The 12,017-nt window shown below is 33.4% G+C and overlaps 1 protein-coding gene across 1 annotated transcript; it reads right to left on the bottom strand.

Moving 5' to 3' along the window:
- Positions 1–10,715: 10,715 nt before the first annotated feature.
- Positions 10,716–11,864, bottom strand: LOC103447726 (LOB domain-containing protein 14-like). Its single transcript, XM_008386919.4, has 2 exons — positions 11,534–11,864; positions 10,716–11,408 (listed from the first exon to the last, which is right to left on the bottom strand). Exons 1-2 carry the CDS (start codon positions 11,810–11,812, stop codon positions 10,968–10,970), a joined length of 720 nt encoding a protein of 239 aa, XP_008385141.2. The 5' UTR covers positions 11,813–11,864; the 3' UTR covers positions 10,716–10,967.
- Between the last annotated feature and the right edge of the window lie 153 nt (positions 11,865–12,017).

The raw sequence follows: 12,017 nt of genomic DNA, 5'->3' as shown, positions 1-12,017 counted from the left end.
TCTCTCTCTCTCTCTCTCTCTCTCTCTGTGTTGCACTAAAAATACTACTGCAGGTGCATAAATTACTATCGGCTAATCTATAATCTTATGAAGATAATGTAGTTTTTACTGAGGGACAATAATAGAATACACCACATTGAGGCAAATTAATCTTGAAATCTGAGTCATCTTGAATTGTTAATTACATCTTTCACTTATCAAATTCAACAATAATACACGTTTGGCCCGGTTTACAAGTTTAGTGATGGGGCATTTCTTGCCACCTTCAAGAAAAAAGTTCAACTATTGTCCTCCCCATCCATTAATCTCCAATTAAAACAAAAGATGATACTTTTGGACACTCTGGCATTCAAATATCTAATGTAATTAACCTATTTTTCATGGATTTAGCTAATTCAAGCACTCTTGGTTTTGTCCCATTATTAAATAACATGAAATTATATATATGTTCGAACTTTAACCTGAGATTGCCTCTAGAAACAAATGGTGTCTATTATTATATTTGGATTGACATGCAAAGGCATGTATATCATGGTTAAAGGAGAACATCCTACACCTTTAATATTCCTGGAAATCCCATGAATAGTTGAATCTTTTCCTTATTATCAATATTGTTGGTCCAGCTGTCCTTGATAGTCATCACCAAATAACATAATTAAAGCAATAAATCATCCATGCTAACCATGTTTCTAATTCTATAACTAATATAAATAAATTTATCAACTTAATTGAGCAGCTTTCTTTATAAGGAAGTATACTCCTAGCTAGCAAAAGTAGAAGGTATTTCACTGGGATATACATCCCCTGGGAGCTAGGGTTTGACATGATGAGTTTGATTTCAAATCTATCGTCTCCCTAAATGGTGTGATTAATTAAGGGGAGATCAAGAGAATGTTATCATTGTAATTAAGGGGCAAACACACTCAAAGAGTACTTAATGGCCTCACTTTGCTAGCTTGAGGTTTTTGTTCTAATAAGTAGGTTCACCTAACATTAGTACTCTAATCCAAATTTAATATTCTCGTACCTATGATTTTGTATTCCTATATATAGACAAAGTGTCCCCTTGATTGAATGCACAAACCTAAATCATTAGTTAGTACCTCAGCAACTTTAGTTTTGTCAAACCAATTAACCAAATTATTTCTCCAAAATCTATAATTACAAAGAAGATTATGACATATTAATCTAATTTTAAACAAGATATTAGAAGCAACAAAAAAAGGGGTTCATGGGAAAGAATAAATAATGGTAGTGAAGTCACATTAACTGAATAATTAATCTTGTTTCTTTGGGCCCATAACTGTGGCGTAGACACGAAATTTGTAGTCAGTCCAGTCGAGCGGCCTGTAACCACTTTCATACTTTGTCTTTTGCATCTTTGGCATTAAACAATTGCATTGTGGAAAAATAATAGAAAATGCACGCACCTGCAACAGTTGCACTTGGAAAGTAAAATTACGAAAAAAGGTGAATTGAAAAAAAAAAGACATGAAGAATTGAACTTTGATAGAAAATGTATAGAAAACTAAGAGCTTCAAAAGTAGTTTAGCCTCACTTCCTTGCCATATAGTCTTTTTCTTGAAAGAAGAAGAGATGAAGAAATGTTTTGTTGTATGTGATTAAATCTTTGTATTTTTACAAGTGGTTCGCAAACACCAAGTTTTCATTTTATTTTTCCTCATAATTTTTAACCAAAAAAATTCGACAATGCTACAAGGACTTATGATCATCGACATAACCACCATCAACAGTGTCAGATTTGGCCAGAAAAACTAGCATTATGGCACATCTGAATATAGTGTCATGACCTAAATTTGCTGTTTTTAATGCTTTAACAAGTAGTTCTTGTTTTTTTTTTTTGATTCTTGTTTAAGAAGGTAATTTCTCATCGAAACTCGACAAAATAAAGGAAAACTTATATTAAATAGTTTTTGTTATTTGCATTCAGACCTTTTGCGATATAATTCAACACATGTTGAACTGTGTGCAGTTGATTAAATTGAGACAACATTTGTGTATTAGTATTAGGTCACAAACTCAATTTTGAAAGCTTTAAGAGCATCTCTAAAAGAGATGTCAAAAAGTCCACATCAACAATAATGGTATAAAAAAAACAGCATTAGTGTTTTTCAACCGAAATGTCAATTCCTATGTGACATGACATGGAATGGCAGCTAATGGAGTTACTGTCAAATTTGACAGCATCTTCAAATCTATTTTTAGTGGATAATAAATGCTGTATAATTTTTGTTATTATCTTTTGTTTTAAAATACTAATAACAATTATGAAAGCTAAATAATGTAATTAATGATAGTTTAAATTTGACATATCAGTTGGAGAATAAAATTTACAAAAAAAATTCAATGTGCCCCATAAACCTTCAAATTTAAATTTTGTATTTAAAATTTGACATCTCCTTATCACTTGGTACTACGGTCTAGTGGTACTCATCTTCATTTGTAAATGACAAGTCTTAAGTTTGATTCACGGCAAAAACGAATTTATTGAACCACATTATTACCAGCCCATTATGAAATTAAGATAATAGTGAGTCGCTAACATAATTTTGAAATCTCCAATGCATAGAGTAGTTTTATTCAAGGTTAATATGTTGATAACCATTATAATATTCGGATAAAATGAGAGAATATTTTCAATAGATGGAATTGAGTAGGTAAAAAAAAATAAAGAAACTTGGAAGGTTGTAATTGTGAACTGAGGAAAAGCACGAGGGGACATTGCCTCTAGGGTTTTAAAATACCAAAATTTGACTGTTGACTATGGATGCACACACGTGCAATGTAAGCCATCAGATCTTAGGGATCAGTGACAGAGAGGTTGGGGCTCCTTCTCATTCTTTACAAGTATGAAGTGCGTGCCGCTCTGCTTAAAATAATGCATGATTAACTTGACACAACCGAAGTTTTATGACAAAGAAAAAGATGGAAAAGAAGAAGTTTGGCCGCAGAAGAACCCTAATAGGATTGAATTAGATCATTGAGCTTTGTGCTGAGCTGCGTCTCGCGCGAAAATGGACAATTTTTGTCGCGTACTTTTGGAGGGTTTTGTTTAACTTTAAAGTTACTTTTGTATAGTCCACTAAAGTTAAAGATATAATGTGCATGATTGATTTTGTCTTCTCATTGTAAATAAATGAATCAAACTCATCAACATAATGTGCATGATTGATTGTCTTGTCGTTGTAAATAAATGAACCAAACGCATCAACAAGCTTATTTTATTTCATAATCCTTTTATGTAGTTTTGCAATGATTTTGTTGTAACAAAACTTGACGTGGTCACACGTAAAATTTGGTTAAAATGATGTATCTAAACGCATAAATGCATAATAGTATATGTTTTGATAGACACTTATTCTCTTCTTTTAATTAATTATTTTTCACACAAACGATATTGAAAGAGAAGATAACCGAACATAAGACTTTGTGTGCACAAATAAATATTTTTTACCACTTGAGCTTAAATTTTACTCACCCTTTTTAACCTAAGGAAATCAGCTACAGTTGGATTAGTCCTTCTTGAACTAACAAAGAATTCCTTTGTATATTTTGACTTGTGGTGTCATCCACACACTTTTTTTTACCTCTTACTCTCTCTATTAATTTCTATTTTTTTGATCATCTTCAATTTATTCTATACAATGACTAAAAATTAAGAAGTGTATGAAAAGTTAAAAAAGTGTGGATGCTATCACCCTACTTTGACAAGTAGTTTGCCTCCTTTAAATCTTTCATTTATTTTTCCTCAAATTGGTCAGATGGACTTGAATAGATTCCATGGGTCTTTGGGCTTTTACCATGACTCACTTGGGGGTTGCCCACAGAGTTAGGTCTATGTACTAATTCATGGGTTTGGTCCAAGTTAATTGGGAGTTTTAACTTTTAACTGAAGACTAGTTTGCCGTTTAATTTGTTTTACTCTCGGCTTCTTCAAAGGGAAAACTGTTGTGATATTAATTAGGGAAAATTAGAATCCTCTGCAATTTTCTAATACTCTTTAGATTAAACATTGGTTCTATTTTGAAATTTGATTAGGATGTCTAAACAATAGTCATGTCAGCATTTTTCTATTTATTTAGATTACATGTAATTATTGTGTTTTTTAATTTAAAATGTTAATTATTAAATTCCATATATATCCTTTTAGGTTGATATATTTTTGAACGTGGCCTTTTTTTTAGGAAGCCAGTTTCTTCTCCCACATTTGAGCCGTATGGTTCCTTCTCCCACGTTAGAATTATGTGATCCTCATTTTTGAATTTTGAATGGACTTATCCATTTCAATTAGTGGTTGTTTTCACTATTTTATATTGATATCATGTGAGATAATTAGATCTATTCTCTATTTTCAGAGGCTTGAGGCTAGTACGTTCAGATAATATATTTAAACGTACCGAATATGTACCAAGAAGATATATAAAGTAACGTACCAAATATGTTTTTTTTAAATAAATATAAACGTACCAAAATAATATATAAATGTACCAAATACATACAAAAAAGAAATATGAACGTACCAAATACGTACCAAGAAGATATATAAAGTAACGTACCAAATACGTACCAAGGAGAAATATATGTTTAATCAAGAGGAAATATATGTACCAAATATGTTTTTTTTTAATAAATATAAAGGGTAAAAGACTGTTTACCACCCTCATGTTTCGTGGTTTTCAACATTTAGTACATCAAGTTTTTTTCGTCCCAGAGTCATACCTAAAGTGTAAATTTTGGGACAGTCTCATACATCTGTTAGTCAAACTGTTAGTTCTCCCGTCAAGTTTTTTTTCTTCTTCCTCCTCCTCCTCCTTCTTCCTTCTCCTTCCTCCTCCTTCTTCTTCCTTCTCCTTCCTCCTCATTCTTCTTCTCCTTCTTCTTCCTTCTAGGAAGAAGGAGAAGGAAAAAAACAGAAAAAAAAAAAAAAACCGAACCCAGAAAAGAAGAGGAAGAAGGAAGAAGAAGGAGAAAAAGAATGAGGAGGAAGGAGAAGGAAGAAGAAGGAGGAGGAAGAAGAAAAAAAAAAAAAAAAAAAAGAAGAGAAACCGAACCCAGAAGAAGAAGGAGAAGAAGAAGGAGGAGGAAAGAGAAGGAAGAAGAAGTAGAAAGAGGAGGAAGAAGAAGAAGAAGAAAAAAAAAAGAGAGAAACCGAACCCAGAAGAAGAAGAAGAAGGAGAAGAAGAAGGAGGAGGAAGGAGAAGGAAGAAGAAGGAGGAGGAGGAGGAAGGAAAAAAAAAAAAAAAAAAGAAACCGAACCCAGAAGAAGAAGAAGAAAAAAAAAGAAGAAGAAGAAGAGAAGAAGAAAAAAAAAATTATATTATTATTTTAATATTATATTATTTATTTAAATATTTATTAATATTATTTTTATTTAAATAATTTTTTTATTTTTTTAATGACACGTGGCGTCCAATCAGAGCGCCACGTCATCACTTCACGGGAGAACTAACAGTTTGACTAACAGATGTATGAGACTGTCCCAAAATTTACACTTTAGGTATGACTCTGGGACGAAAAAAACTTGATGTACTAAATGTTGAAAATCACGAAACATGAGGGTGGTAAACAGTCTTTTACCCAAATATAAATGTACCAAATACATACAAAAAAGAAAACAAACATACCAAATATGTACCAAGAAGATATATTAAGTAATGTATCAAATATGTACCAAGAAGAAATCTACGTTTCATGTGTAATTTAATTCTACAATATTTATATACAAGATTTTAGGAGTTTTGGTGTATTATCTAGGAATTAAAAGGTATATTTATATAATGTCAAGTTGGGTAATTTAAATTATAAAAAAGGCTACTTCTAATCCATGTGGCACCTAAATTGTAGGAAAATATTTAATCAAAACTCTAAAAGGCATAAATGTTTAATCTCAAAATTTTAAAACCTAGGCATCTATATCAAAACCCATTTATTAATTATAGCACATGCGTAATTGTGTTAACTACTAGTACATTGTATTTAAGATAGGCTTTTTATATTAGCACTGTTGATGCACAAAACCGGAAGGTCTTGGAACAACGTAAATCCGACCGTGAATATGCAGAAAGTAAAGAACACAAGATGTATCGTTGTTCACCCCAATGTTTGGGCTACGTCCACACTGATGTTGATTGTATTTCTCTGTAACTGTATGTATGGATTACAAGTGTGAGGGGGAGTCCCCTAGAGAAAGAGAGAGTTTGAGAGTGTTTCTCTGTTTGTGAGAAGGTTGCTGGATGTGAGCCTTCTGATTGTGAGGGTGAGGAGTTCCTTTTATAGACTAAGGGCTCCTTCCCTTTTACATAGATCATGGGCTCAATGTCTGGAAGCCCACATAATGAGGCCCAATGTAATATGGTACTAACAAGCACCCCATAAAATGTTGAATGCACCCACATTAAATTTAATGTTAAATAACTTATTTACTTCATGATGCAATGACAATTTTGACCTTATTAAGTTTTATAAAAATAAAAATAAAAATTTCTAAATACATCCCAAATCACTTTTAACATGGTGAATGCCAAGCTCTTCAGAAGCTAGTCAACATGGTAAAGTTCATACTTTGATCTCCGATAACTGGATCATCTATTCTTATACCGAACACTAATACTAGGTTACACCTGTTTCTTATGTAGACACTAATACTTGGCAACATAGATGACATTGAAGAAATGTGAAATAGTAGCTCGGTTGTTCTTACAACAGTGCTCAAGCTCATTGACAAGTATAATCTGTATGGGCAAGTGGCCTATCCTAAGCATCACAAGAAATTAGATTTACTTGACATATATCATCTAGCTGCAAAACAAAGGTACATACATACTGTATGATACAGGCTTCAATTATGTCTTTAAAAATGAGCCCTAGTTGGCTTCACAAGGTCAGATGACCCTTCACAAGGTCATTTTCAAAACTCAAATTTCTAAGAGTAATAATTTACGGGGATTTCTATTAAAGGGAGTTTTCATCAACCCAGCTCTCATGGAACCTTCACAATGAAGTCATTGCTGATGATTTGAAATCTTTCGGCAAACTAAACGTTCAAATGGTTAGATTCAATCTCTGAAAATTAAAAATGAGTGTTATAAGATTTGAGAAATGTGGGATGTATAGAAAATGTGGGGTGTATGTACAAAATATAAGGTGTAAATTGAGAATGTGGGGTGTGGGGGTATTATGGGAAAGTACGTGGGGTGTATTAAGATAATTTTTAAATGAAAAGCAAATGTGGGGTGTATTAAGTATGTGGGGTTTATTCAACAATTTGTGGGGTGTTAATATAATAAGCCTTTAAGATATTAAAAATCTTATCCTTTATGATTGTATTACTGGCAAGGTAAGGAATCCTATCATGTTTACTATAAATATAAAGGCACTAGGCATAAGAAATAAGACACACAGAATTCCTCAAGCCTTTCTCCATCTCTTTATCTGCCGCACTCTCTCTTCCTTTAGTATATTAGGTCATAACACGTTTTCAGTACGTTTTTGTTGTTGTGCTAAGGAATCGAAGGTTTTTTGCTACAAATAAGATTTTGAGATCTGACAATGGGCGAGAATAATTCACCGTCTAAATTGTTGATATTTTTTTTTCCAGCTTGATTGCATCCAACATTCACCATTAAGTATGAACTCTAATTTTCGATTACCGAATTATATATTTACTCAAATTGTTGTTTACAATTATATTATTTTACTGTTATTATAGTTGTGGTGAATTGCGATTGTGTGAATAAGCAAAGAAAAAAAAAAGAAAAAAAAATCCTAATCGTGTAAGCCGTGCCTGAAGCCTCGCCACGTCGAGCCGCGCCGCCGTGCCACGCTCCAGCAGCTCAAAAACCGCCAATGAGCAGCTCCAAGCCGAGCCGAACTGCTGTTTTTAATATAAAAAAAAGGTGTACTATCCACACATCCCTTGTTCTAATTTCTATTATTTGGTTTTTTTTTAATTCATCCGATCCGACAATTAAAAATTAAAAGGGTGTGTGAGAAGTAAAAAAAAGATATGTGGATATCACACTCCTAAAAGAAAAAACAAAATGGTCAAAACGACGTCATTTGTGTCGTCTTTCCCATTGGACCAAAGACGCCATCCGCGCTCGCCTCACGCCGAGCCCCTCCTGTCTTCTTTCATTGCTTTTTGGTGAAACTGCCATCCCCAACGACCAGAAGTCGTCACCGGTGACATCCCAGTCATCCCCGACGACTTACACTGAAAAATCATGACGATTTTTCGCTAGATTTGGTTTGACTTCAGAAAAACACCTCGACTCCATTTCGATCTTGTCATTGCCATCCCCTGCCCAGTTAGAATCACTAAATGATTTTACCGTCAAATCTCATCTGGAATAAGATATGCCAAAGTGCAGAGTAAGCTTCAAGTATCTCAAGATCCATTTAACCTCAGTAAAATGAGAAATCATAGGATCTTGCATCAACTAGCAAACTTGGACTAAGAAAGTTACGTTAGGTCTAGTAAAGGTAAGATACTATAGAGCTCCTACAACCCTCTTGTAAAAAGCAGCATTATTAAATGGTTGACCATGTTAATCTAAAGAGAGAAATGTGTATAACAGTCTAGAGAGAGAAGCTTTAGAAAACAGAGAGAGAATCGAAGTGAGAGAAACTGTAATCTTGATATTTCTTAGTGAAGAAGTTAATAAAAAATGAGAGCCATAAGGCTATCTATAGCATTGCTGGGAACATACCACCTCACTAATAAACTAGCCTAATTAACAAATCAATTGACAAGTGGCATAATCAAGGCCATGCATTATTATACTCCTAATACTATTTACATATGAATGGCGATGCCAAAAGCACAAGAAACTGGCCTTCAACTGACAGGAGTACACATAAAACACAACTCAAAATTGAGAAATTAGATACCTTTCAATTACATTATATTCTAGCTAAAAATATTAACAACTACATATATAGCTAAAGTAATTGTCTGAATTAACTTATGAATCATGAATAATGTACGTCCTAAAGAATGTATAGTGTACGCGATTATTTCTTTTTAACTGTAATGGTTCTGGGGGTTGAGCAAGAAAATAATAGTAAAAAACCACTTCCCTTTTTTATGGAAGGATTAGGGCACGCCTGATTAAGCAATCAATAAGCACTAGTACTATAAATAGTAAGAGGAATCACCGGGTTGTTCGGTTCAATGGTTGGGAAGCTAAGCTCCTTAGAAAGGATTGACCGAGAAGGCGACCCCTTAATCAACGGAGTTTTGTAACCCATAAAATTTGGGATAATGGAATTGTGCATCTCATTATGTTTGATATATATATATATATATATATATAGCTGGGGTTCCTTTTTGGTCTGAAGATAGCTAGGGTTTTGATAATCCACATTGATCTCAGAATTAGCCATATCACATTTCTTAATTTGTTATTAATTAGGAAATATGAATGAAATGCTGGAGATATACTTGAAATCCTTTCACTAGAATATATAGATAGATAGGGTTTTGATCCACAGGATCATCATTCTACAATTAGCAAAAAACTCATAAGCATGCAGTTTAAGTTTAGTCCCTAAAATATTTGCATTGATGAGCACAATATGTACAATTATATATCAGAATCAGAAAAACATGATTTTGAAAAAAGCATGCATGTATATGCAGTCTACTACAGATTCTCACACAAAAACAAGCATCACGCTTGACAAAATAATAGTTTAAATTGCAGGTGTCAAGAAGATACAAATATCAATTGAGTTCTAATTCAGGTTTCCACTTGATCAAATGTGGTATTCAGATATCTATATTTGCATGTTTTTCAAGAAATCATGAAACAAAATCTGGGAAAGATAAATTTTTGGAAGAAGGAAATAATTAAACAAAAGGGGTTGGAAGACCAGAGTTGGGAGAAAATTTTCAGGGTTTCCTCCCAAGTTCCAATGACAGAGAGAGGTTTTGATTTCATTGGGATCAGGGCTTTCTAAATATGAGGTGCAATCCTCCTCATGTTAATATTACAAATATGAGACGTACAAGCTGCAGATTTAGATGTTATCCTTTCATGAATTAACTTCATCAAGTCATTCAATCATCTATTTTCTTAGAAACTATATAAGAATGGAAACAGGTTAGCTAGACAGGTGGTATAATATACATACATACATGTATATATGTATATATGTATATATATATATAGCAAGAGTTATATGAGGACAAAAAGGAAGCTAATTCTGAACTTCATCAAGTACTTCAATCATATATTTTCAGAAAAAACCATTCAAGAAAGGAAAAAAAATAGTAAAAATGGTCTAATATATAATTATATAGCAAGATAGGAAACAAATTATATGCTTAAACATTCAGTGCGAGTAAAGAATTAAGCTAGCTAGCTGCAGCTACTTGCACCTAGTAAATCTTCAAACATTAAATTTCTATCTGATCTTATTGTTTAAGCAAATGTATTGGAGACAGAATATTCTAGGGTCATTAGATTTGTCCATTACGCCTTCAAATCAGTATATCTTTAACTTGAGATCAAATTAAACAATAAGATAAAATAATTTGTGAAATGCAACATACTAAGTTTATATAGAAAGAGCAGTATTAACAAAGCAAAACTAGGTCAAAATTTTAGGTCTACATGAGGTTCAATAAACAAAGAAAATTAGCTCAAGCAGAATATCATGAGATCTATCCATTTCTGTCAGAGACTGACCGATCAGAGAAATGAACTTATATTATTCGACTAATATATAAAATTACACTAGCTAGCTTTAACATATATATGGTACGTAGGGTTTCCACTTGTATTAACATTTCTAGGGTTCAAGTCTGAGCTTAACGATAGCAACAAATTTAAAGTGAATGCTTCAAAGTATGCAGGGCTGAAATTTAAAACTGACACACAGTCATTTTAACTGATGATATATAGAACTCGTGCACCGGTATACTATCATTGCCGGTCACCTCATCATCGTGAATGCAGGTCAGTGTATCTGAAAGCCACTGGCTGAAGTTCATCAGCATCCTGAAAACCCCATTGCCTATTGTAATTCGTTTGCATGTCAAAGGAAGACATGGAATGAGAAGTGCCCTCTTCAAAGCTGCCATACGAAGAGACATTTTCATCTGGGATATTCATTGAATTTTCGTAACTCCCATTAACAGAGTTATATGAATTCATCATTCCATTCTCATAGTATGATGTGGTTCCAGCATCATTGGAATTGATCAATTTTGGCAAAGGGTTTGATGAATTTTCTAACTCATGAAACCAACTATGAGCTTCTTCTGTGTGAGAAGGAGCCTTCCCATAAAATTTCTCATTAGGGTTAGCTACAGCAGAGCCATTGAGAAAGCATTGAGCTGCTTGATCCTTAAGGGAAGCTAATTGTGCTTGTAAGCTGACCACCTGAAGATTTCAAAGCAAAAGCATATATTCATCAATCAATTGGATATATAATATAACTATAAGATAATTAAACAGCATTAGGTTTTCTATTTTTACCCACAAGTTCAAGGTCAAAAGCTACAAACCTGCTGTTGGAGAGCAAAAATATGTGAAACACAACCATAAATGGGATCTTGAAGCCTCGCTTGAGCTTCATATGATATCGTCACGGCCGCTTCACAACGATCACTCACCGGAAGGTGAGCAAGCAGCTTCGACACATTGCTTGCGCCAAAAACCTTGTGGATGGCCGAGAAATGGGTAGCACCTTGTTCATGGCAGAAGTAAGGTGCAAAAATACACCCTCTCACACATTTTCTTCTCAAGAACTTGCAGGCTCCACAAGGAGAACCAGAACCTGTCATGATTTCAATTAGGTTTTAATTTAGGGATTTTGGTGATTTCTGCTCTGTTGGCTTAGCTTATCATTTGTGCTCAGCATTATTTATCACCATGTTTATAAACACTATAGGAAGAGTGGAGTTGATTATAAAATATCAATAATTAATTGCATTAGGTTCCCTTAATGGGGTACATACATCATTATTTTTTTCCCTTTTCCTTCCATCT

The sequence above is a fragment of the Malus domestica genome, chromosome 10 (genome assembly GCF_042453785.1).
Source record: "Malus domestica chromosome 10, GDT2T_hap1".
NCBI classification, from domain to species: Eukaryota; Viridiplantae; Streptophyta; class Magnoliopsida; order Rosales; family Rosaceae; genus Malus; species Malus domestica.
This window is presented reverse-complemented; position numbering and strand designations above follow the sequence as displayed.